The sequence below is a fragment of the Sapajus apella genome, unplaced genomic scaffold (genome assembly GCF_009761245.1).
Source record: "Sapajus apella isolate SASKATOON/1434 unplaced genomic scaffold, GSC_monkey_1.0 scaffold37, whole genome shotgun sequence".
Lineage (NCBI taxonomy): Eukaryota > Metazoa > Chordata > Mammalia > Primates > Cebidae > Sapajus > Sapajus apella.
This window is the reverse complement of record NW_022436977.1, coordinates 9,091,169-9,118,970: the sequence shown is the minus strand read 5'-3', so window position 1 is coordinate 9,118,970 and position 27,802 is coordinate 9,091,169. Positions and strand designations below refer to the sequence as shown.

At 37.1% G+C, this 27,802-nt stretch overlaps 1 protein-coding gene across 1 annotated transcript in view; it reads left to right on the top strand.

The window, feature by feature from the left end:
* The first annotated feature begins 4,077 nt into the window (after positions 1-4,077).
* TEX9 (testis expressed 9) overlaps positions 4,078-27,802 on the top strand; it is a 72,215-nt gene continuing 48,490 nt past the window's right edge. The window contains exons 1-5 of the mRNA XM_032297873.1: positions 4,078-4,215; positions 4,406-4,497; positions 13,050-13,113; positions 22,669-22,748; positions 27,180-27,228. Coding sequence (XP_032153764.1) covers positions 4,078-4,215; positions 4,406-4,497; positions 13,050-13,113; positions 22,669-22,748; positions 27,180-27,228 — 423 coding nt within the window. The remainder of the gene's footprint in view (positions 4,216-4,405; positions 4,498-13,049; positions 13,114-22,668; positions 22,749-27,179; positions 27,229-27,802) is intronic.

Below are 27,802 nucleotides of genomic sequence, written 5' to 3'. Positions count from 1 at the left end.
TAGCGAAGCAAAAGGACTTATCCAGGGAGCACAGCTTTGGTATATAAAAAACTAAATATCAAGCCATACCTCCTCTGTCTGGCCCATATGCAACAGGCCTTCCTCTGTCTTAACCATTGCAGAGATACCTACCAGATAACTGGGGACAACCTGTATACTCCACGGCCCTCTGAAATTATTCATACTAGCCAATCCTAATCTGTTTACCCTACCTTGCTTTTCCTGTGGAGACTCCAATAGAGGCTCTAGTCAAGGCTTTTCTCTGGCTCCTGCTTTCTGCCTCCTGACTAACTACCCCAAGGATTCCCCATGTAATCCTGTATGGCATGGCATGGCTCCTATTTCTAAGACCTGTGAGTATAAGAAATGTTGTTTTCCTCTCATGGACACACCTGACTGAACATCACAGAAAATAACACAGAACAGGCGATTTGGATCTTCTCTTTTTCTTGGTTAGCACAGCTATAAGTTTATTGATTTTAACTAGATTCTGGTTTCTGTAATTTTCTCTATTGTTTCCTGGTTTCGATTGCATTGATTTATGATCTAATGTTTATTGTTACCTTTCTTTTGCTTTCTTTAATCTTAATATTTTTCCTTTAGCTGCTGAAGGTAGACATTCAGATCGAGTTTAGATTTTTCTTCTTTTCTAATATATGCATTGAATGCTAAGCACTCCAAGCACTGCTTTCAGAGAATTCCACGAGTTTTGATGTTATATTTCAATTTTTATTTAGTTCAAAATGTTTTTTAATTCTTCTAGATATTTACCTGATCCATGTATTATTTAGAAGTGTGGATTTAATTTGCAGATATTTTGTGGTTTTCCAGCTGTTTTGTTACTGATTTTTAGTTTCGTTTCACTGTGGTCTGGGACCACAGTTTGCATAATTTCTGTTATAGGTTGAAGTGTGCCACCTCCCCCTCCCTACTATATATTGAAGTCTGAACCCCCAGTACCTGTGAATATGATCTTTACAGATGTAATCAAGTTACGGTGGGGTCACTAGGGTGGCCAAAATCCAATATTACTGGAGTCTTTATGAAAAGCAGGAATGCCATGTAAACACAGAAACACACAGAGAAAATGCTACACGATTATAGAGGCAGAGAGAGGTTGTGGTGATGCAGCTGCAAGCCAAGGAATGCCAAGGAGTGACAGCCACCATCAGAAGCTAGAAAGAGGCAAAGAAAGATTCTCCCCTGCATGTTTCAAGCAAAACATAGTCCTTCTGATACTGTGGTTTTGGACTTCTAGCTTCAAGACCCATGAGAAAATACATTTCTGTTGTTTTAATCCACTCACTTGGTGGTACTTTGTTACAGCTACCCTAAACTATATCATTTCTATTCTTTCAAATTTATTAATATGTGTTATGGCCCAGAATGTGTTCTAGCTTGGTGAACATTCCACGAGACCTTGAGAAAAGTGTGCATTCTGCTGTTATTCAAATAAGTGTGCTATAAATGTCAATTACATCAAGTTGATTGATGGTGCTGTCTAGAGCAACTCTTGTTGATTTTCTGCCCGCTTAATCTATGGATTACTGAAGGAGTAGTGTTGAAGTCTCCAAATATAATAATGGATTTGTCTATTTCTCTTTGCAAATCCAATCAGTTTTGGCCTTACGCATTTTGACACTGTTAGGAGCATATACACCAGGATTGTTCTGTCCCCTTGGAGAACTGACGCTATCATTAATGCTGCTCTTTGTCCCTCATAATTTCCTTGTTCTGATGTCATCTTTGTTTGAAATTAATATAGCTACTCTGGCTTCCTTTTGATTAGTGCTAGCATAGTCTTCCATTCTTTATCCATTGATGTTATAAATAATTTGTTATTTTTAAGACGTTTTAACAGCTTGAGTGATTTTTTTCACGTATCTACATTTACCCATATAAAAGGTACTATTCATTGGCTTTCAGTGTATTCACAGAGTTGTACACCATCAACACAATCAATTTTCAATTTTTTTCACTAGCATCCCCCAAACCCTGTAACTCCTTAGCTAATCCTCCATTATTTGCCAAGCCTAGGCAACTACTAATCTATTTCTGTCTCTCTAGATTTGCCTTTTTTGGACATTTCCTATAATATGCAGTTATATTGAAATAGAATCCTATAGTGTGTGATCTTTTGTGAATGACATTAGATAATAGCTGGTGTTTTGTGAATGGCTTCTTTCACTTAGCATAATAGATTCAAGGTTCATCCATATTGCTGTATATATACGCTTCATTCTTTTTTGTTTCTGATTAATATTCCATTGTATGAATATACCAGTTTTTATTCAACCACTAATCAGTTTATGACCATTATGGGTTTGTTTTGTATTTTGGCTATTATGAATAATCCTGTTATAAACATTTGTATATATACTTTTCGTGTGCATTATGTTTTCATTTTGCTTGGGTGTATACTTAGTAGTGGTTGCTGGATTATGTGGTAACTCTGTATATAAACTATTGAAGAATGGCTAGACCACTTTTCACAGTGGCTGCACAATTTTCACATTCCTACTAACAGTTTATGAGGGTTCAAGTTTCTCTACATCCTTCTATTGGCCATCTTTTATTTATTTACTTACTTACTTACTTACTTATTTGAGATGGAGTCTCTCTCTGTTGCCCAGGCTGGAGTGCAGTGGTGTGATCTCTGCTCACTGCAACCTCTGCCTTCTGGGTTCAAGTGATTCTTCTGCCTCAGGCTCCTGAGTAGCTGGGATTACAGGCATGTGCCACCATGACTGGCTAATTTTTTGTATTTTTAGTAGAGACTGGGTTTCACCATGTTGGCCAGGCTGGTCTAAAACTCCTGACCTTGGGTGATCCACCTACCTTGGCCTCCCAAAGTGCTGGGATTACAGGTGTGCCGCTGCACCTGGCTGTCCATCCTTTTGGATGGCTGTTTTAGTGGGTGTCAAGTGTCATTTAATTTTGGTTTTAATTTTCATTTCCTTGAAGACTAACAATATAGAGCATCTTTTCATGTTCTTTTTGGTTATTTGTATGTTTTCTTCGGAGAAATCCCTATTCAAGATTCTTTGCCCATTTTTACATGGGTTGTCTATTTTATTTATTTATTTTTTTGAGACAAGGTCTCATTCTGTCACCCAGGCTTGTGTGCAGTGGTGTGACCATGGCTTCCTGTAGCCTTGATCTCCCAGGCTCAAGCGATCCTCCCGTCTCAGTCTCCTGAGTAGTTGGGACTATAGGCATGCACCACTGGACCCAGCTGATTTTATTTATCTATTGCCTTTTTTTTCTTTTTTTTTCTTTTTTTTTTTTTTTTGGTAATGCTTTCAGTTGTCATAGCTAAGAATCCATCAAAGATTCTTAGAATTGTAATTCAACGTCATAAAGATTTGAACCAACAGTGTCTTTGAAGAGCTTTAGAGTTTTAACTCCTACATTTAGGTCTTTGTTCCATTTTAATTTTTGTATATGATGTGAAGTAAGGATCTAACTGCATTGTTTTGCACTAGGATATCCAGTTGTCTCCCCATTTGTTAAAGATGATTTTTTTCCCATTGAATGGTCTTGCACCTTTGCTAAAGATCAGTTGACCATACACACATTAAGGTTTATTTCTGGACGTCCATTTTATTCCAAAACAATTGGAATTATTAACTGCTTACGTGTTTCAGGCATGATCCTAAGCATGAATTCATTTGTTTCTCACAATAACTGTGAAGTGGGCACTATTCTCACTCCCTTTTGACAGATGAAGTGGCCAAGATACAGAGTGTTTTGCCCAAGGCCACATAAGTAACTATTAAGTGGCAGTGCCAGTGTAAGAATTTAGGTTGACTAACTTGAGAGCCTGAGATCTTAGCCGTGCATGCTGTAAATAAAAGTTAGAAATCAAAACTTCAGAATTCCACTGAAGAGTTCACTTTAAACAAATGGAGTGAAGGTCAGAGTAGCCACTAGGGGTTTGAAAAGCAAAACAGGAAGGGACTTCCCCACCAGCTTGCTTTCTGTGGAGTAGCAGCAATGAACCTGCCTTTTTTGGTTAAAACTCCTACACGCTCCCCCGCCCCCCGCCACCCCAAGCTGATAATTTGCACTGGCTGTATGTCGAATTCGCACTTAGCTCCTGGAGCAGTGCTGAGTGGTGCGACCAAGGGTCGGACCCACTGTGAGAACCTCCCGCCACTTTCCGCACAGAACCTGGAAATGGGAAGGCCTCGGCGGGCCGGGAGTTTGCCCGGGGTGTGGAAACTCTCGCGGGAAGGTGCGTCGTTGCCTCGGTAACCGCGTGGCCGTTGCTGAAGATGGCGGGGCGAAGTCTCGGTCTCTCGGTCAGTTCAACTCCAGGCTCCTGGGGAGTGTCTGGGCTCCGGCGACTAGGATGCCTAACCTCCTTTATGTTCGGGTGCGAAACTCTCTCCCTCTTTTACAGAGAAGCAGCGTTCCAGGAACTCCGCTCCGGCCACCTGTTCAGCAACCCGCTACACCTGGACCGGACCTCCTCGCTTTGGAGGAAGAGTATAAGTAAGAAATTCTGCGGTTGAGCTTTCCTTCCTTCCTTTCATCTAAATAAGGTTGCTTACAAGTACTTTTTCTGAAGACTGGCTGGATCTTCAGGACCACTCTGCAGCATTCCCTTCTCGTCATCTCGTTCACTCGCAGTTTATCCTTTCTCTTTCACCTGAGTAGTTCGCCTGCGTCTTAGAAGATATTTGAAGTGGGCGAAAGTATAGCCCAAGTAAACAGCAATATGCTTTTGGAAGTTATTTGAGTAGCAGGAATTGCCACGAATAGTTCAGTTCCTAGTTTAGGTTATTTCGCTTAGTAGCAAGTTCATAGAGTTTACCTTATGTAAATTTCCTTTACATTGGTTTCTAAATTGAAGCATGCTTCCTAGTGCAATCAGAATTACCGTTCTCGTTCAAATTTTCCTTATCTGGTCTCAGTGTAATTACAAGTATCTTCACAAGCTTTCATTCCTGGCCCATTCCACTCATCATCCCTAAGTTTTCACACAGCAGCCAATGTAATCTTTTAATTTGATCATGCAATTCCTTTGCTTAAAACACTGCAGCGGTTTCCTCTTAAACTTTAAAAGCTCCTCCTGCGCCCTTTTTACTTGATCTTATTCCCGCTCCCATTTCCCCCCTAAAACTCTCCAGCTTAACTGGCCTTTTAGTTCGAAAACACTCAGTTTTTTTTTCTGTCTCAGGAAAGAGACAATTCACACACGCCTTCAACCTGTATTGTGAGTGGCCTTCCTTGGCCATGCTAAGTAGGCTCCCTTGTTGGTCTTTTTCATCGTCCTCCTGATTTTTCTTTCTAGTTAGCATAATTTGTTACAATAAATTCATTTGTTAATTTCCTTTTTGTCTGTCTTTTCCACTGGACTGTAAGTTCCAAGGGCAGAGACCATGTCTGTTTATTTGCCATTGTGCATACCCTTATAAAAAAAAGTGTCTAAAACAACTCCCTTTCTTTTTGATTTAATATAAAATAACTAGTTTAAAATTTGTAAATAGTTGGGAGTTTGTGTCAGAGGGTTAGAGTTACTGTGTGAGCTACATATGATGTGTATTTGAAATTAACACTGAAGAGTACTCTGTTTAGATGAACTATACACCAATTTACCACAGCAAGTAGGAAGATAATCATTTCTTCTTATCTCTGATCAAATGTGCCTATTATCCCAGATCTCAAGTGTACTTAAACAACTTAATCTGTTGTCTATATAGTTATTTGAGAGTATATTTTGCACCTGGCTCTGGTGCATCGTTAGGGATATCGTCCTGCTTAAAATAAGAAATATACAGGGACTATTATTCTAGCATGAGTTGTTTTATAAAGCGAGATCCTAAACAGTATTACTTGGTGGCCAGTTGTTACTTGTTCTGTTTTCTGTACTGAGTTGTGCACATGTGAAGCATATGAACAGAGTAACTCTCTACACTACCTGAATCTTCTAGAGTACTTCTGTGTCAGGTAGAAGAGTAAAATGTCTGGCCATCTCTATAAGCAAGAATATGAGATTATAACAGTGTGCTATCTATTTTGTCACCTGTTGTCTTGGCATTAATCATTAGAACGCTACTTCCTAGGGCCCTGAATCGAAAATCTTTTGCAATTCTGCTCCTGTTGGAGGAAATAATCACTATTTGAGAGGATAAACTAAGGAAGATGCTAACCACTCAAGTGGATAGGTTTTTCAAGCTTCATTCCTGTATTATACCAATAGCTAAACAGTAAGATTACATGATAACTGGTAGGGCAAGCCACCTCATAAATCCCAGTTACATTGGATTTACAGATTAATTTGCAGATAACGGACTTATTTATGCTATTGAATCTTCCACAAGTATGATACTTCTCCATTTACAGGGTTTTTTTTTTTTAACCTTTAATAGTGTTTTGTTTTACTACATAAAATTCTTGCATATATAATTTGCTTTAAGGTGCTGAATAGGTTTTGGTGCTATATAATAAGTGGACTTTATTATATTTTCTAATTGGTTATAAATGTAGGATTTTTAGATGTTGGTGCTACATCTATATTTACATACAAACACAGATCTTCAGTCCTGCTGGACTCTCTTATTCATTCTATGAAGTCCCTTGGATTTTTGATGAAGACAGTTATATGCAAATTATGATCATTTTCTCCCTTGATAATTCTCCTGCATTCTCTCTTTTTCTCTGTTTAGGACTTCCCATGTGATACAGAATAGAAAAAGTGATGGTGAGCTTCCTTACCTTGTTTTTGATTTTGAGAAGCCCACTTTTAATAATCACTACATTTGAGGTTTGCTCTAGGGTTTTGGTAGATTCTTTTTTTGTGTTTAAAATTCTTCCCCTTAAATCCTAATTTGAATGAGTGTTTAATATATCAAAACTTCTTTTTTCCCCAATTAATTCAGGGGGTGGTATGTTCTTTTTCCCTCCTTTAATGCTTTAACATACTGAACTGCAAAGGCAGCTTTCTTGTTTTCCTTTAAAGACTGCTAGATTTGATGGGTGTAATTTTTTATGTAGGTTTTTTCATCTATGAACAAAAGTGAAATGGGTGTTTTACTTTTTTTCTAGTTCTTATCCTTTCTGTTTTTAATATCAGTATTATTCTGGCTAGATGAAATAAACTGAATAGTTTTCTTGTTTTGTTTCTTTTCTTGGGAGCTTTTTATAATTAGAGATTTTTTTTGCCCTTTGATTAAAGTTGTGAAACTGTGTCAGTGTAGTGTTCTTTCGTTAAGGAGACTCTTTTTGTCTATGAATTTAGCTTCTTTAATGATTACTTATCTATTTAGATGTTCTATATCTAGAATAATTTTTGGTTCTAGAAAAGTGTGCATGTGTGTTTTAAAATATGTTAGCGTAAACTGACTATGGTTGTATGTTTGAAATCTTGACTGTATCTGTAACCATGTACCCCCCTCCTTTTGGTAGCTTTCCAATATTGTTTATTTTTGTCCCTTTCTATCAAGGTTCCTGGGAGATTTATCTGTCTTATTGGTCTTTTCAGAGAACCAGCTTTGGTTTTCTTGGTAATCTGTGCTATTATAAAATTTCATTAATCTTTATAGAAATAAAGAAAGACAGACCACCTCTTCTACACTGGGGTGGATTAATTTTTTTTTTTTTTTTTTAGTTTCTTGACCTCATTTATTGTTTTCTTATTTTTTAATAAATATATTTAAGTCTTTAAATTTCTCTCCATCTGTAGCTTAAGTACATTCCAAGACTTCTTTTGATGTATATTTCTCTTATGGTTATTAAGTTCTAAATATTACGTGATTTCATAGTGATTATTTAGAAGGGTGTTTTTTAGTTTGCAAGCACATAGAGTTGTTTGCTGTTGTCTACTTTTTACTTTTCTAAGTATGTATGTGACAGGGTCCTGCTCTGTTGCCCGGGCTGGAGTGCAGTGGTGCAATTATGGCTGACTGCAGCTTTGAACTCCTGGGCTCAAGAGGTTTTCCCACCTCAGGCTCCCAAGGAGCTGGGACTATAGGCACATGCCACCATGCCAGGCTAACTTTTTTTTTTTTTTTTTTTTTTGAGGCAAGGTCTCAATCTGTTGCACAGACTGGAGTACAATGGCGTGATCTTAACCCACTACAACCTTCACCTCTCAGGCTCCTGAGTAGCTGGGACTACAGGCATGTGCTAGCACACACGGCTAATTTTTGTATTATATTTTTTGTAGAGAGGGTGTTTCGTCATGTTGCCCAGGCTGGTCTTTAACTCCTGAACTCAAACAGTCTGTTTGCCTCAGCCTCCCAAATTATTATTATTCTGATTTAGATTACAGGCATGAGTCACCATGCCCGGCCTAGTTTATTTTAAATTGCATTATGATTAGATAATTGATAAGATACTAAGTTTTTTTTAAATGTATTGAGACTTATTTGTGGCCAAATGCATGTTCACTTTTTGTAGAAGTTCTATGTGTTCTTTTATAGAAAGTATATTTTTATTTGTTGGCTAATCTGTTAGATTAAGCCAATTATATTTGTTATCCATGATAACGGTTTCTTAAACTCTACTTTTTTGTTCATTCTGGTTTTATTGGTTTCTGTTAGAAGTGTATTAAAATCATCAGTTATAGAAAAAAATTCATTATAATTGTGGCCATTTTTGTTTGGGAGTATCTTATTTGCCTTAGGTAAATCTTGTTGATTCCTTTCATTCTTATGCGGAGTCTATTATAGCTTTCTTCATCCTTTATTTTCAAACTTTGTATGTCATTTATCAATAAGAGCATTCTTTTTATAACCAGTCTGATAATTTCTGCCTGTTAATTAAGTGAATTTAACTTGTTTACATTATTACATAACTTGAAGTTGTCTTAGCCACCTTATTTTTTATGTTTTGTATTTATTTATTTATTTATTTATTTTGAGACGGAGTTTCGCTCTCGTTACCCAGGCTGGAGTGCAATGGCGCGATCTCGGCTCACCGCAACCTCCGCCTCCCGAGTTCAGGCAATTCTCCTGCCCCAGCCTCCTGAGTCGCTGGGATTACAGGCACGCGCCACCATGCCCAGCTAATTTTTTTTTTTTTTTTTTTTGTATTTTTAGTAGAGACGGGGTTTCACCATGTTGACCAGGATGGTCTCCATCTCTTGACCTCGTGATCCACCCGCCTCGGCCTCCCACAGTGCTGGGATTACAGGCTTGAGCCACCGCACCCGGCCTGTTTTGTATTTATTATGTCTTGCCTTTGGTTCTTGTCTCTCTGATGCTGGATTGAATGGATTTTCATTATGTCTTTATTGTTACTGATTTGGAAAGATATTAGAATGCTTTAACTTGGTTTCCTCTGTCTTTTAAGTTAGATGATATTTTACTTTGTTGTTTTGAATACACCCACACCCAGTTAATCATCAGTGTTATTTTTATAGTCTGTACTAGTTTAGATTTGGCATGTTTTTCGATATCTTCATGATTTCTTTTTTTCCAGATTCAGTTTTCCTCCTTCCTGAAGTATAGATGCTTCATTACTTCCTTCTGTGAAAAACTAAGTCTTAAACTCTTCAGTCTATTAGAAGATTGTTACTTTGCAGTTATTCTTCAACGACGGTTTATCTGAATGTAATTCTAGATAGCCAGTTTTTCTTTCTCAGCCCATTAAAGATATCCTTATATTGTCTGTTGGAAATATAAGGGTAGAAATGTTAGAATGTTAGAAACATTAATGAGTCGTCTGCTGTTAGCTTTTTAGATAATTATGGTGATAGACTATTTTTCTCTGTTCTTTTGAAATAATGATTTGGTAGTTTAGGGAGTACTCTCTTTTTCTTTAAAATTCTGTACTTTTACTATGTTGTATACACATGTAGATTTGTTTTCTTTATTCTTCATGAGATCCATGTTTTCAGTTTGGGAGATTCTCAGCATTAGCTCTCTAAATATTGACATTCTCTCCTCTTGGGATGTCTTGTCTTGTCTTTTGGAGACAGAATCTTGCTCTGTTGCCCAGACTGGAGTGCAGTGACAGGATCTTGGCTCACTGCAACCTCTACCTCCCAGGTTCAAGGGATTCTCATGCCTCAGCCTCCTGAGTAGCTGGGACTACCAGCGAGCAACACCACACACCACACCCGGATGATTTTTTTTTTTTTTTTTAGATAGAGTTTCGTTTTTGTTGCCCAAGCTGGAGTGCAGTGGCGTGATCTTGGATCACTACAACCTCTGCCTCCTGGGTTCAAGTGATTCTCCTGCTTCAGCCCCCCATGTAGCTGGGATTACAGGTGCCTGCCACCATGCCTGGCTAATTTTTGTATTTTTAGTGGAAACAGAGTTTCACCATGTTGGCCAGGATGGTCTTGAGTTCCTAACCTCAGGTGATCTGCCTGCCTCATCCTCCCAAAGTGGTGGGATTACAGGCATGAACCACAATGTCCGGCCTTAATTTTTGTATTTCTTTAGGAGAGTTGGGGTTTCTCCATGTTGGCTGGTCTCCTGGCCTCAAGTGATCCTTCCTCCCCACCTCCCAAAGTGCTGGGATTACAGGTGTGAGTCACCGCACTCAGCCCTCTCTGGGATTTCTTTCTATAATTTCTGTTATAGTAGGTACATAACGTCTGTCTTTAATGGATGTTAACCTGTCTTTTGTGTTTTTATCCCTTTGTTTTCTGTATCTCCTTGTAGGTGATTTCTTTCTATCTGTCTTCTAATTCACACATTCCTTTTTATCGGATTTCTTAATTTCAGTGCCTGTGATTTTCATGTATGTAATTTGTATTTGGATCTTTTTCAGATTCAACATTCTTTTGTGATAAAATCTGAGTCTTGCCTAATGTTTTTCATTTGTGTGTTTTTTTTTTCAAAATGGTAATTTAAAATCTTTTAAAAATTATTAATAGTATCTCTTTTTCCTAGAAGACAAATTTTCTGTTTCCTCACATCTGCTGATTCTCTCTTTCCGTGGCTTATTTCTTTACACAATTTGTTACCTTTTTGAAGTCCCCTTTAGCAGTTTGCTTTCTGAGAAAGTTTATATATTGTAGACGAGTAAATGTCCTTATAGGGTGGTTTTCAATTTACCTTTACGAGTTCAGAGTTTTCATTGATTCCACACCAGCTTTTTCTATTTTAAAGTTTTGGCATGGTGTCCCTGTATCATCTGGATAAGATGAATTTGGACTTCCCTCGTTTACTCACAAGAGAATCTTTTCTGCCCATGGCTCTGGTTTCCTTTCTGCTCACCTAAGGTTGCGGGTAGAGTTTTTGTAGTTTGTGCTTCACAGGTTTATCCCTTCATGTCTTACATGCTTCAGCTTCTAGCTTTTAAGCTATTTTGTCTTCTGTTCCTGTTTATTGCTCTCAGTTTGCATTGCTGCTTTATTCTTAGTGCCAGGGCATTTCCCTTGCCTGAGTTTGAGCTTAGCAATGTTTCCTCCATTACATTTTATCAGACATTTCTGTGGATTTAGAGTAGAATTGTCTCAATCATCTGGGTCCATTATATTAATTGGAAACTTCCAGTTAAGTCCTTGTGATTCTTGTTAGGGAAATGTGAAAAATCAGGTAATGACACTTTAAAGACACCTTTAAGTCTTTCATAGGTATATTTCTTTTGACCAAGTGATCCTAATATATAGAAATATTTCTTAAAGCTTCATACTGTTAAAGGATATGGTACTGATCTCCCCCTTTTTTTCCCTGGGGATGGAAATTGTGTTTTGTGTTACTTCTGAATTACATGTCGAAGAAAAACAAGATATCTAATTTTTAAAATCCTTAACATATCTCCTTCACATAACCTCAAAAGATCCTAGATAGTCTAGAAATGTGACATTTCAACAGTAGAAAAAGTGATATGCTTCTGAATATCTTTATTGTGGTGTTAACCTTTAAAAGTGAAAGGGGGACATAACAATAGCGGCAGAGGTCAGTACATTATATTAATTTCAATTTATTGAATTATTGTATAGCTACTTAACATGCTTATAAAGATTAGATCGAGATAGGTATTTCTTTTATATTGCTGTGGGAAAACAGTATAAAATTGTGTATATGCTATAGATAAAAACTGGAAGAGAGTATTAAAAATAAAAATGGTTGGATGGTGGTGATAGAGTTATGGGCAGTTTTTCCTTTAAAAACAGTTTCTTTCAATAATATTGTCATTCTTGCAGTCTTAATGTAGGATCAAGTAAACAGTATTCCTATTCTTGCTAGTTTCCAAGTAGAATAAAAAAGCATAGCCGGGCGCGGTGGCTCATGCCTGTAATCCCAGCACTTTGGGAGGCCGAGGCGGGTGGATCACGAGGTCAAGAGATCGAGACCATCCTGGTCAACATGGTGAAACCCCACCTCTACTAAAAATACAAAAAATTAGCTGGGCATGGTGGTGCGTGCCTGTAATCCCAGCTACTCGGGAGGCTGAGGCAGGAGAATTGCCTGAACCCAGGAGGCGGAGGTTGCGGTGAGCTGAGATCGCGCCATTGCACTCCAGCCTGGGTAACAAGAGTGAAACTCCGTCTCAGGAAAAAAAAAAAAAAAAGCATAATTAAAAGAGTGATAGGTAGAGATCAATATAGTCACCTTTATTTCTGAGGAAGCTTGATATTAAAGTGTGTAGCTGAAATGTGAGCCACATTGTGTCTGCTCACCAAACCTCACATTTAGCTCCCCAGTTCCAGCAACACCCCAAACCAGAGCAGGTCTTCCCAACACTCTGCCCACAATTAGAACAGGGCCTGTCTCTGGAGAAGCAAGGTTAGAATTTGTATTCTCTGCAGGTAGGCTAATCCCAAGAAGGTAGTGAATGGAACAGAGTTGAACTTAACCAGTTGATTCTTCCTAAATGTATTAGTCAGATAAGTTAGTTCACTTGAAGTTAATAGAGGGCCACAGAAGGGCTAATACTTAGTGTTTGAGTTCCTACCACAAGGGAGGAGGAATCATGAGCTGAGGATAAGTTCTTAACGGCTGTATTCATTTTAGAGTAAAGATGCTATATGTATATATTGGCATTTGTTGATTAGGTCACTTGATAAGGTGTAATTGCTAAAGTTTAATTTTTATTTTTGTTAGGATCTTCAGTATATTTCAGTTATTACTTTCTGCTTTTAGGCGTTTAAATGCAGAATTGCAGGCAAAAACAGCTGACGTGGTTCGACAAGCTAAGGAAATAATAGTAAGTAAATGTACAGTTATTAATAATTCCGTATAAGTGCTTGTGTTTTAACTTTTTAATTTGATGTATGATATATGTACAAAAAATTAGCCAAAGCATGAGTGTTCAGTTCAATGAATTATTATAAACTGAACATGAATATATATGCATAGGTATAGGTATGTGTGTATGTGTAAGTTTTTAATAAGCACACATTTTCTGAAAGCCACTGAAAAAGTATTTTCCATTTAGATGCACCAGTCATCTAAATTCTCATTGTAAATTATCATTATTAATTGATAGGATAGAGTAACTCTCGTTAGAGGTGTAAAGAGTCTACTTTCAAGCTTTCTACCAGTTCTTACCTAATTTTAATTCTTAATTTCTGCCTCCCCATCCCCCAAAATGGAGTTGATGGAACCAGGGAAGAAAACCTAGGCAATATTTTATCTTAATGCCTTGTACAAATAAATGATTATTTGTTAAGGAATAAGAAATGTATCATACATAACATTTAAAGTAACATATTTTGATAATGGCTACAGATTTGCTAGTTAGATTTATAATTAAATGTTTTACTAAAAATATTTTTATTTCACCTTTTAGTTTTTGCCAGTGTCTGAAGAGTAGGAAAATACTTGTACAAAAGGACCCCACATTATAGTAGAATGACAGATTATTACATTTTCTGCTTAGAGAGCCCCCTAAAAAGAATTTCTCCCTACAAATAAAAACATAATAGAAAACTGAGACAAGCTAGAAAAGGGGTTGAGGAGTGGATTCCCACCCCTGCAGAAGCGAACAATATAAGGTTTCTCCTATTTAATTTTTGTTTACTCTCTCTTTTTTAAAATTTTAATGTTTGTAGTTATATAGTAAGTGTGTATATTTATGAGGTAAATGAGATATTTTGATACAGGCATGCATTGTGTAATAATCACATCATGGAAAATGGGGTATCCATCCCTCAAGTATTTGTCCTTTGTGTTACAATCCAATTATACTCTTTAGTATTTTAAAATGTACAATTATTTTGACCATAATAAACCTGTGTACTCTCAAATGCTAGATACTATTCATTCTTTCTAACTATTTTTTTATACCCATTAACCATCCTTATCTCCCTCCCCTGCATCCCCCACTATCCTTCCCAACCTCTGGTAACCATGCTTAACTCTCTATCTCCACGTTAAGTTGTTTCGATTTTCAGATACCTCAAATAAGTGAGAATATGTGATGTTTGTCTTTCTGTGCCTGGCTTATTTCACTCAATGACTTCCAGTTACATCCATGTTGTTGCAAGTGCCAGGGCCTCGTTATCTTTTATGGCTGAACAGTACTCCATTGTGTATACGTACCACATTTTATTTATCTGTTCATTTGTTCGAGGACACTTTGGTTGCTTCCAGATCTTGGCTGTTGCGAATAGTGCTGTGACAAACATGGAAGTGCACGTATCTCTTTGATATACTGATTTCCCCTCTTTGGGGCATATACCCAGCAGTGGGATTGCTGGATCATATGATAACTTTAATTATTTGAGGAACCTCCAAACTGTTTCCTTTGTGGTTGTACTAATTTACATTCCTACCAACAGTGTACCAGGGTTCCCTTTTTCGACATCCTCACCAGCATTTGTTAATGCCTGTCTTTTGGATATAAGCCATGTTATCAAAGGTGAGATGATATTGTAGTTTTGATTTGCATTTCCCTGATGATCAGTGATGTTGAACACGTTTTTTAATGTCTGTTTGCTGTTTTTTTTGTTGTTGTTTTTTTTTTTTTTTTGAGAAATGTCTATTCAGATCTTTTGCCCATTTTTGAATTGGGTTATTAGATTTTTTTCCTATAGGGTTGTTTGAGCTCTGTATATTTTCTGCCTTGTAATCCTTTGTGATGAGTAGTTTTGCAAATATTTTCTCCCATTCTGTGGGTTGTCTCTTCACTTTATTGATTGTTTCCTTCACTGCAGAACCTTTTTAACTTGATGTGATCCCATTTGTCCATTTTTGCTTTGGTTACCTGTGCCTGTGGCATATTATTCAAGAAATCATTGTCTACTCCAATGTCCTGTTTCCCCAATGTTTTCTTCTTCATAGTAATTTCATAGTTTTAACTTCTTAGGTTTAAGTCTTTAATCCATTTTGATTTAATATTTGTATATGGGAAGAGGAAGGTTGTCTAGTCTTGCTCTTCTGCATGTGGATATTCAGTTTTCCCAGCAACGTTTATTGAAGAGACTGTCCTTTATCCAGTATGTGTTCTTGGCAACTTTGTCAAAAATGAGTTCACTGTATGTGTGTGGATTTGTTTCTGGATTTTTCTCTATTCTGTTCTATTGGTCTGTGTGTCCGTTTTTATGCCACTTCAGTGATGTTTTGGTTACTGTAGCTTGATAGTATAATTTGAAGTCAGGTAATATGATTTATCCAGTTTTGCTCCTTTTGCTTAACATAGCTTTGGCTGTTCTGGGACTTTGGCGATTTTGTATAAATCTTAGGATTGTTTTTTCTATTTATGTGAAAATGCAATTGGTATTTTGAAAGGGGTTGCACTGAGTCTGTTGATTGCTTTGGGTAGTATGGACATTTTAACAATACTGATTTTTCTAATCCATGAACATGAAATATCTTTTCATTTTTTTTGTGAACTCTTCGGTTTCTTGCATTAATGTTTTATGGTTTTTGTTGTGGCGATCTTTTACTGCTTTGGTTATGTTAACTCCTAGGTATTTAATTTTATTTGTGGCCCTTACTTTTTTATTTGTGAGATTACTTTTTTATTTTGTTTCCAATTGTTGACCATTGGCATATAGAAACGCTACTGATTTTTGTATGTTGATCTTGTATTCTGCAACTTTACTGAGTTTATCACTTCTAATAATTTTTGATGGAGTCTTTAGTTTTTTCCTAATATAAGAGCACACCATCTGCAAACAAGAATAATTTGAGTTCTTCCTTCTGATTTGAATGTCCTTTATTTCTTTGTCTTGTCTGATTGCTCTAGTTAGGACTTTCAGTACTGTGTTGAATAACAGTGGTGAAAATGGGCCAGTTCTTAAAGGAAAGGCATTCAGTTTTTCCCATTTGGTATGACACTAGCTGTGGGTCTGTCATATATAGCTAGTATTATATTGAGGTCTGTTCCTTTCATACCTAGTTTTTTAAGTGTTTATCATGAAGGGATGTTAAATTTTATGTAATGCTTTTCCAGGATCAGTTGAAATCATCATATGGTTTTTGTCCTTCATTCTGTTGATATGATGTATCACATTGATTGATTTGTGTATGTTGAACCAGCCTTGCATCCCTGGGGTAAATCCCATGTGGTCAGGGCAAATGATATTTTTAATGTGTTATGGAATTCAGTTTGCTAGTATTTTTTGAGGATTTTTACATCAACATTCATTAGAGAGATTGGTGTGTACTTTTCTTTTTTTGATGTGTCTTTGTCTGGTTTTGTATCAGGGTAACACTAGCCTCATAAAATGAGTTTGGAAGTACTCCCTCCTCCTCTAATTTTCGAAATAGTTTGGGTAGGATTGGTATTAGTTCTCTAAATGTTGGATAGAATTCAGCAGTGCAGTCATCATGTCCTGGGCTTTTCTTTACTGGGAAAATTGTTTTATTATGGCTTCAATCTTGTTACTTGTTATTGTTCTGTTTAGGTTTTGGATTTCTTATGGTTCAATCTTGGTAGGTTGTATGTGTGTGTCTAGGAATTTATTGGTTTCCTCTAGATTTTCCAATTTCTTGGCATATAGTTGCTCATAATAGCTACTAACGAGCCTTTGAATTTCTGCAGTGTCAGTTGTAATGTCTCATTTTTAATCTCTAATTGTATTTATTTGGGTTATCTCCCTTCTTTGTTACTCTGCTAATTTTGCTTATCTTTTAAAAAAAACGTTTTTGTTTCATTGATCTTTTCTTCATTTCAAATTCATTTATTTTTGCTCTGATCTTCATCTTTTCTCCTGGTAATTTTGGATTTGGTTTGCTCTTGCTTTTCTGGTTCTTTAAGATACATTGTTTGCTGGATGTGATGGCTGATGCCTGTAATCCCAGCATTTTGGGAGGCCAAGGCAAATGGATTACTTGAGCCCAGAAGTTTGAGACCAGCCTGGGCAACATGGTGAAACTCCATCTCTACAAAAAATACAAATTAGTCAGATGTGGTGGTGCATGCCTGCAGTCCCAACTACTTGGGGGGCTAAGGAGGAAGGATTATTGAGCCCAGGGACGTCCCGGCTGTAGTAAGCCATGATTGTGCCACTACACTACAACCTGGGCAACAGAGTGAATCTCTGGAGGAGAAAACAGAAAGGAAAAAAAAAAGATGCGTTGCTAATTCATTTATTTGAAATTTTTATTCTTTTTTGTTATAGGCACTTACAGCTACATGTTTCCCTCTTAGTACTGTTTTCAGTCTATCTCGTAGATCTTGGTATGTTGTGTTTCCATTATCATTTGTTTCAAGAAATTTCTGAATTTCCTTTTTAATTTCTTCATTGACCCATTGGTCATTTAGGAGCATATTGCCTAATTTCTATGTCTTTGTATAGTTTCCAAAGTTGTTCTTATTCTAGTTTTATTTCATGCGTTCAGAGAAGAAGCTTGATATTGTTTCAGTTTTTAAAATATTTTACAACTTGTTTTGTGACCTAAAATACATGGCCTGTTTTTGAGGAGGATATATATGCTGAGAAGAATAATGTGTCTTCTGTAGTCTTTGGATGAAATGTTCTGCAATGTCTGTTGGGTCCTTTTGTTCTGTAGTGCAGATTAAGTCTGATGGTTGTTGAATTTCTGGGAGAGCTGTTTAGTGCTAAAAGTGGTGCTGAGGTTTCCAGCTATTATTGTATTGTGGTGTAGCTCTCCCTTTAGCTCAAATAATATTTGCTTTATGTATCTGGGTGCTCCAGTGTTGTGACCATATATATTTACAGTGATTATATCCTGTTGTTGGGTGAACCCCATTAGCATTATATAATGACCTTCTTTGTGTCTTATTACAGTTTTTGTTTTGAAATCTATTTTGTTTAAGTATAGGTTCTCCTGCCTTTTTGTTTGTTTGTTTCCATTGGTGTAGAGTATCTTTTTCTACCCTTTTATTTTCAGTCTATGTATATCTTTATAGGTGAAGTGTGTTTCTTGTAAGCAACAGATCATGGGGTCTTGTTTCATCATCCATTCAGTCTATCTTTTGATTGAAGAATTTAGTCCACTTACATTGAGGGTTATTACTAATAAGGGACTTAATCCTGCCATTTCATTATTTGTTTTCTGGTTGTCTTGTAGTATCCCTTCCTGTCTTCTTTTTATTGAAAGTGATTTTTTCTTGTGGTATAATTTCCTGATTTTTATTTTTTGTGTGGTCATTGTATGTTTTTTGACTTAAGGTTACTGTGAGGCTTGCAAATAGTATCTTGTAAGCCATCAATCTAAGCTGATGACAAGTTGACACTGATTACATAAACAAACATGCAAAAAGAAAAGTAATAAAAACTCTGTACTCTTACCTCCCTAGTTTTTAACTTGTTCCTGTTTATCTCATTGTACTGTCTATGTCTTAAAAAGTTGTTGTAATTATTATTTTTAATTGGTTCATCATTTAGTCTTTCTACTTGAGAGTAGCTTATACACAGTTACGGTGTTATAATATTCTGTATTTTTCTATGTGTTCACTATTACCAGTGAGTTTTGTACCTTGAGATGATTTCTTCTTACTCATTAACATTCTTTTCTGTTAAAGAATTACCTTTAGCATTTCTTGTAGGACAGGTCTAGTGTTGATGGAATGCCTCAGCTTTTGTTTTTCTGGAAAGTTCTGTTATTCTCTTTCATGTTTAAAGATTATAAACTCTCTTGTTACAGCCCTGCCACCCCTTGCTGTGTGTGTACATATATAATTCTTTGTCCTTCATATGTGAAAGGTCCAGTGTTGGAATTCTTTGGTGTAAATAAACATTTAGTTTTATTCATCAAGGTTAGATTTTAAAATAATAATAATAATAATAAAGGCTATTTTTACTGGATAAACTATTCTAAGGTAAATGATTTTTTTTTCCTTTAGCACTTTAAAAACATCATGCCGCTGTCTCCTGGTCTGTAAGATTTGCACTGAGAAGTCTGCTGCTAGATGTATTGGAGCTTCTTTTTGTGTTCTTTATCTCTTGCTGTTTTTAGGATCGTTTCTTTATCCTTGACCTTTGCGAGTTTGGTTATTAAATGCCTTGAGGTCGTCTTTTTTGGTTTAAATCTGCTTGGTGTTCTATTATCTTCTTGTATTTGAACACTGATATCTTTGTCTAGGTTTGGGAAGTTCTCTGATATCCCTTCAAATAAACTTTCTACCTCTGTCTGTCTTTCTGTCTCTTCTTTAAGGTCAATAACACTTACATTTGCCCTTTTGAGTCTGTTTTCTAGATCTTACAGGCATGCATCATTCTTTTTTCTTTTGTCTCCTCTGACTGTATTTTCAAATAGCATGTTTTCAAGACTACTAATTCTTCTGCTTGATCAGTTCTGCTGTTAGGAGATGCTGATGCAGTCTTCAGTATGTCAGTTGCATTTTTAACTCCATAATTTCTGCTCAATCCTTTACAATTATTTCAATCTCTTTGTTAAATTTATCTGATAGAAATTTGAATTTCTTCTCTGTTATTTGAGTTTCTTTGAGTTTTCTCAAAACAGCTATTTTGAATTCACTGTCTGAAAGGTCACGTCTCTGTTTTTCCAGGATTCGTCACTGGTGTTTTATTTAGTTCATTTGGCAAAGTCATGTTTTCCCGAATAATCATGATGCTTGTAGATGTTTGTCAGTGTCTAGGCATTGAAGAGTTAAGTATTGTAGTGTTCACATTCTCGTCTTATTTGTGCCCATCTTTCTTTTTTTTTTTTTGAGATGGAGTTTCGCTCTTATTACCCAGGCTGGAGTGCAATGGCATGATCTTGGCTCACCACAACCTATGCCTCCTGGATTCAGGCAATTCTCCTGCCTCAGCCTCCTGAGTAGCTGGGATTACAGGCACGCGTCACCATGCCCAGCTAATTTTTTGTATTTTTAGTAGAGACGGGGTTTTCACCATGTTGACCAGGATGGTCTCAATCTCTTGACCTCGTGATCTACCCGCCTCGGCCTCCCAAAGTGGTGGATTACAGGCGTGAGCCACCGCACCCAACCTGTGCCCATCTTTCTTGAGAAGACTTTCCGTTTATTTGAAGGGACTTAGGTCCCCTACCCAATATCACTAGGATTCTGGTAGACTCTTAGAGGCCTTGGTGGTCTTGGATAAGAGCCAGAAGAATTCCCTGGGTTCTTGTTCCCTTCCTTTACTTTCTCCCAAACAAATGGAGTCTCTTTCTCTTTGTGCTGAGCTACCTGAAACGGGGGGTATGGCAATGCAAGCAGTCCCTGCACAGCACCACTGGGATTGTGCTGGGTCACACTTGAAGCCAGAAGAGCACTAGATCTTGCCTACAACCCGTTGTGAACACTACCTGGCTACCACCTATGTTCACTTGAGACCCTTGCACTCTACAATCAGCAGGTGATGAGGCCAGCCAGGTTTGTGTCCTTCTCACAAGCCCTGGGTGGGTCCACAGATGCTGTCTAGGAGTCAGAGATTAAAATTTAAAAATCTTAGAAATGTGTCTGGTGTTCTAGTGTTTTGTGGCTAAGCTGGCACTCAGACTACAACATAAAGTCCTTTCTGCTCTTCCCTTCCCTTTCCACAGGCAGAGGAGCCTCTCCTTGTCGTCACGACCACCATTAGTCCATAGCAGGGTTTTGCCAGGCCACTGCTAGTGTTCACTTAAAGCCCAAGGGCTTTTCAGTCAGGTTGTGGTGAATGCTGCCAGGCCTGGGACTCACCTTTCAGGGCAATGGGCTCCCCTCTGTCCCTGGGCAAGTCTGTAAATGCTGTCTAAGAGTCAACTCCTGGAAACAGGAGCCACAGGACCACAAGAGCCCACTTGGTGCTCTGCCCTGCTGTGACTGTGCTGATACATAAGGTGCAATGACAGAGGCCCCTTTACTTTTCCATCTGCCTTCACAAGCAGAAAGAGTAGTCACTGCAAGTGGGAATGTGCTGGGTCACCCCTGAAGTCAGTATGTCTCAGAACCCAAGGCCCATGGCATACTATTAATACCTTGGCATTGCTGCTGTTATTTTTGGCCCATGGTCTCTTTGGTACACAGATGATGAATGCTGTCAGAACTGGGTCCTTCCCTTCAAGGCAGCAGCTTCTCTCTTGGCCCAGGGTGTGTTTATATATGTCATTCAGGAGCTAGGGCTTATAATGGTGGCCTAGTGACTGTACCTGGCACCATATTGGCTGCCTTCCATGGCTGAGGTGGTATCTAAGATGCAAGACAACATCCTCTTTTTTCTCTTCTTTCCTCTCCTTAAACAGAAGGAAGAAGCTACTTTTGTTGCTGCAAACTGCACTGGCTGGTGTTGGGGAAGGCGTGGTGTAAGCAATCCTTTAGTGCCCCAGTTGATGTCTCCCTAGGTTACAGTTGGTGTCTCTCTAGGTCCCACCCTAGTCCTCTGGCTCTGAGCTGAGCTCAGCACTAGGAGTTGCCTAGAAATTGGAATCCCTGTGTCCTTGACTGCCCTTCAAGTTTACCTAGGACCCCAGAGCACTTTGCCCTGTGGTGGTGAGACTTGCTGAGAAACTTAAGTTCTGACCCATAGGATGGGCAGTTTTTCCTCTGGCTATAGCTGGTCCAAATACTTCCTCCATGCATAGGTACTGCGTTAGCCCCACATGACCTTCCTCTCCTCTCTGACGAGACAACACTGAGTTTAATGTACAGTCCCCCAGTCACTGTGCTCTCCCTCCCCAATGTGCACAGACTCTTTAGGCTGCACAGGCACTGCAGGAGGGAGTCAGAGAGGGGTGGTGTCAGCGATTTAAGACTATCTGTCCAACCTTCTTCAATGTCTCTTTCAAAGATATGAAGTTAAATCCAGGTACTGTGATTGCTCACCTGATTTTCAGTTCTTGTGATGGTGTTTTTGTGTTCAGGTAGTTGTTAAAATCTGGTGTTCCTGCAGATGGTATGAACAGTGTGGGCTTCTATTTCACCATCTTGCCTCACTTTCATTTCTTGATGTGTCTTTGCCAAAAGCTTTTACTACTGATACATCATTTTTAGCATTTTCACATTTTAGCATCTTCTCAATATTAAGTTTTTCCCAATATAAGTTTTTCTGCCCATTAAGTGAATTTATTTTTTTCATTTCTTGTGCCTCCTAATTTCCATTGTGTGCTGTATAAGGTGGAAGGCTCTAAAGAGATGGGGAAGCCGGAGTTATAAATATTATGTAAAGGCCTTGATATTCTTACATTTTCTACTTAGGATGGAATTTTTTTAACCCAGAACAAATGGAAGGTACAACTAGTATTATAGACTTTATCTTCATACTACAGCATATAGAATTCTGTTCCTTTACGTTATGGAAACCTTGGACAGTTCTGAAATGATGAGTGTTCAGAGAGGCACTTGAATATATCTTAGTGGCTTGTTTTTTTTTCTACGTGATATATGACCTATCTTTACTCATTTAAGAGAGATCGGCAAGAAGTACGATCTAGGCCTCTTTCAACACAAGTGAAATCATGTGATGACAAAGATGATTATAGTTTAAGGTAAGTAACTTAAATTCTCAAACACCTTTAATTTTAATGATGTGTATGGATCTTTTACTATGTAAGATCTTTTTGCATGTAACATTGAAAATCTACCATTTGAAGAATAATGTTTTTATAGGGGGCTTATACCAGTAAGATACAGTGCAAGCCCTTTACCTTCTTTATCTCATGTAATTTTCAGAATATTACTTTGAAATGTATATTCTTGTCTTCATTTCAAAAACTTTAGAGGAAACAGGAAAAGTGTAGAACCTATGTCATTAATTAACTATGAAATCAGACTGTAGCGGAGGCAATCATGATCACCAAATGTTCCAAGTCTCTTACAGTTGTCAGTGGGCTATGAACAGAAATTTAGTTAATCTCTTCCAAGCCAGAATAGATAAGAATTGGTGAGCGAATGTCCAGCTGACTTTCCATGCCATGCAGATGAGTAGAATTCCAATTGGTAAATTCTCCTAGCCTGGTCTCTGGGTGACCATATGTGGAACATGTTGAAAAAACAGCTTTTCTCCCCCTCTGCTGCTATATTGAATCAATGAAGCCACTGGAATTTTCAGGTTACTATCCTGCTTGTTTTTGCTAATGTTGAAATTGGTATTGGGATTGGAATGCTGTGTAAAAAAACTCAGAAGTATGGCATTACCTTAGCAGTTAGGGAAGAGCCAGCAAGGAAACTGATACTGGGGGGTGAAAAGATAGAGGATTAATGTTACATAGCAGCAATGAATGTAGTAAAACTGACATTTGTGGTAATTTGGGAGGCACAGCAGTGGTCTAATGAACTTGTTCTCTAGGGAAAGAGGATGGAACACAGAATATTAGCAGGATGTACTCTTAAAGAGACAACTTTGGGAAAGAATTGGCTGATTTGCAAGCAGAAATAAAAGAGAATACCTGATTATCTAATTCAGAGGCACAAAGATTTACAACCATGATTTCTTTGAAGAGCTTTATGGTTTTAACTCTTACATTCAGATTCTTTGATCCATTTTGAATTAATTTTTGTTTGTGATATTAAGCCAACCTCCATTCTTTTGCACATGGATATCCATTTGTTCAGCATTATTTGTTGAGAAGACTATTCTTTCCCCATTGAATGTTCTTAGCACTCTTGTCAAAAATCAGTTGACCACAGACATACGGTTTTTATTTTTGGACTTTGATAAGTGTTCCACTGATGTATATAGCTGTGATGACAGTAGCACACTCTTGATTGCCCTTGTTGTAATTGTGGAGTTGTGAAGTAAGGTGGTTTTAGACCTCAAGAATTACAATGTAAAATTGAGAAAATGTTTCAGGAACAGAAACCTATCAAAATTCAGCCTTGAGGCAAATATCAGACTAAACATGTGGACTTCATGACCACTGATAAAATTTTTCAATGGATTCAGGCTCCTCAGGGAAAGGATCAGATTAAATGGCACATGGTAAAACTTTTTATTTGGATAAAATGACCCACGACAAAGACCTAACTACAGCTATAGTCTCTCCTTAGAAGCTTGACAGTATACAAGTAACCCATTTTTAAATTGAGAAAGAGAGGCCAGGTGAAGAAATAAATAATTAGTCCTGAAAAGAATTGTAGGTGATGTAATGGCATGTAGAACTGACTGAAATTAGGGAAGAAACTCACTAATTTGGGGGAAGTTTTATTGGCAAACTTTAAGAATGGACTAAAATTATTTGTGGCTTTAAAAATATTAAAATAACTATGGGTCTCCCACCTCCCAGTATTCCGAGATTAAGAAGCAGGCTGTAAGAGCTGCATGGCCCTACAGGGTTTAGAAACAAAAGAGAAGTTTATTACTGACATGGGAGAATATTTGGCTCATGTGAAATATTGGGACATTATTCATTTATTCAAAAATAATTATTGCATGTGATCCAGTATTTCTCTTCCTAGATATTTACCCAAGAGAAATATAGACATATGTTCACAAAAAAACCTGCATGTAAATTTTTAGAGCAGTTTTAATAATAATTACCAAAACTTGGAAATATTTTAGTATTTATCAAATGGTGGCTGGATAAACAAATTATGGTGTATCCATGCAATAGAATACTACTTGGCAGTAAAAAGCAATGAACTACTAATAGAATAATAACATAGTTGTTAAGTGAAAGAAGCCAGGCTAGAAAAGCTACATAATCTATGTTTCCACTTATTTGAGGCTCTGGAAATGGTAGTACTTTAGGGACAGAAGTCAAAAGTGGTTGTCTGGGGTTTGGGTAGGGGTTAGGGGACTAACAAACAGCACAAGGGAACTTTTTGAGATGATGGAAATACCCTGTCTTGGTGGTGGTTGTGTTTATGTGACCATATGCATTTGCTAAAATGTATTGAACTGTATACTCAAAAGAGTATATTATATGAGATATCAATCATAAACCTGAAGGAAAAAAATTTTTGAACACTGTGTCAGGTCTAGTTACTGGTATTACACTGGTGAGTAAACAGACCTGATCTTCCAAGAAGTTAATGTGTGTTGCTTTTGAGTATTTTTAAAGTACATCAATTAAATATGTTTATATTTTGATATACATATTTTTGTGTACATATAACATGAAACCACTTATCCTTATTATATGTAATACTCTGATATTCTATGAAAAAAGATATTTAAATTATCAGAATTCCAAAATTTAGATTATATGTAAGATTAGACATGGCATTTGTCCAGTAAATTAAAGAACTGAAATGATGCTAACAGAAGATGATGTTCTTGTGATGCTCTATTTACCTAGATCAGATAGTTTTTTTCTCTTATTGTTACTATTTGAACAGATGGCTTTTACCATGTAAAACATGGCATTTGGTGAACAGTTGGGAATGGCTGAATATGGGAGATAATTCTATGAAGAAGCCATTCACTTCAGGTTGGAACAATGATATTCTACCTAAATAATTATAGTTAGGAAGAGTATATTATAATAGGTCTTCAACATTCAGGATGACTCTGTCAAAAAATGTGATGGGGAAACCAGAGTTTAGTTTTCTAATAACACAGTATACATATCTTCCAGTCAGCCTGGAGCATGGTTTACCATACAGTCATTTCCATCGCATTACAAACAAACGTTGCATGGAGTTAAACAACAGTAAGAAGACCATATTATAGCTCATTTTTGACAGAAATACACTAACAAAGTAATATCACTGCGAAACCTGATGGAGACATATAACCCTTAAATGTCCTTTGGCTGATATGTATGCATGTGTGTTCGGGAATGGAATGAAAGGTACAGAAAATGTATTAAGGAAATAACAAACATTAATTTCAAATGAGGAAGATTAAAGAGGGCACTTAAAATTTGTATAATATTTGGAAACATTTTCATGTCCTTTGTGAGAATGATTCTTTAGTTTCTGTAATTTTTAACATATTTTGAAAGCCTTTTTTTCTTCCCAGAGATATTTCTAATAGTTAAGAAGTTTATCCAAGTATATCTTTGCATTTAATACTGAAAAAATTTATGCATGGCTATCTCAGCAGGAGGTATCTGATGGAAAATAATTTTAGTTGTATGTCCCCTATAATGGTTAGGAGTTCTCAGCAGATATGGTGGAGTTTCTTCATAGCAATAATAGATGCTAACATGGTATGTTTTCAGAGATACTAATACAGTGCCCGAGACTATAGATCAGGGTTAGGCAGACCTTCTGTAAAGGGACAGATAGCAAATATTTTTAGATTTGTGGGCTATATGGTTTGTGTTGTACCTCCTTAACTTTAAGACTATAGTGTGAAGAGAGCCATAGATAATATATAAATGAATGAGTGGGTGGATTCAACCTGTGGGACATAGTTTGCAGACCTCCATAAATACTCCTTGTTTTAAACTACAAATATATTTTGAAAACCTTGTGTATAAAAACGAATTGCATTTTGGGTGTAGCTATTCATGCACTCAGCAAATACTTATGCCGGTAGTACCTGGCATATAAGCTTTTAAATGGACTAGGTATAAAATATTGTACAGGACAGACATGATTTCCACCCTTGCAGAGTTCACAGTATAATGAGGAAAACAGGCACTGGCCAAATGTTTAAGTGCGTTAGAAGAACCGTAACATTGAGTGGGCTCACAATAAAAAGCCCTGTGGTGAATTGTTTGTAAAATGAGTAACTGGGGTGGATAGCCAGTAATCACTCTTTATAATTTCCATTCATTAAAATTTTTGCTACATTTTCCTAGAAGAATATTGGCATTATATTGTATCTTCTCAAAGGCAAATTATATAACCAAAGCATTTTTCTTGTTTACAGTACTCATTCAAAATAAATTAGCATGTGGATAACTGGAATTATAGCAAAGTCTACTTGATTGTTCAGTGTTTTCCCTTTCAAATATAATTGTTGAATTTCATTGTCTCAACTCAGTGTCATCTGTTACCAGTGTATAATATTTATTTTTGATCTGTAGAGGTCCATTACCATCCGAAGGGATAGTTCATCTTCATTCAGAAACGAAGGTATGAAATCAAACTTTCTGTGAGTTCAGTTACATTTTGTAGAACTTAGGTTATTTTTCAGCCTTTTTTAGACAAAGAGAAGGGGTATGACTCAACAGAAATAGAATATCAACCTTGATACTCAGAGGGACACATTTGTGAAATGTCACTCATAAAATAAATGGAATCCTTTGTTGTCTCATAATTTCACTGAATAATTTGGAGGTACAGTGGAAAAAATTCTAGGTGAAATGACTTTGTAAACTGAGGGTTTTTGTTTTTTTCTCTGAAGCTTAAATCTAGTAGAAGAATTGAAAAGAATGATACTCATATACAAAGAAGGTGATTTGAAAAGTATTTATTTATTTAAATATTTACAGTGTAGAGATCACTCTTCCAGGTGTAGAGCATACTGGGATCTATGTTTCCCACCCATGGAGACCTAAGCCGAGGGAAATGTATACCTGAAGGGCACCAAGGCCTGCCTGGGAAATAACTGGTTCATGAGGAAAATTAAAATCTGTGAATCAGAACGTCCAGATTTATTAATGACATTCCACTGGCTAGCTGAATACCTTTGACTCTTTAGGACTCA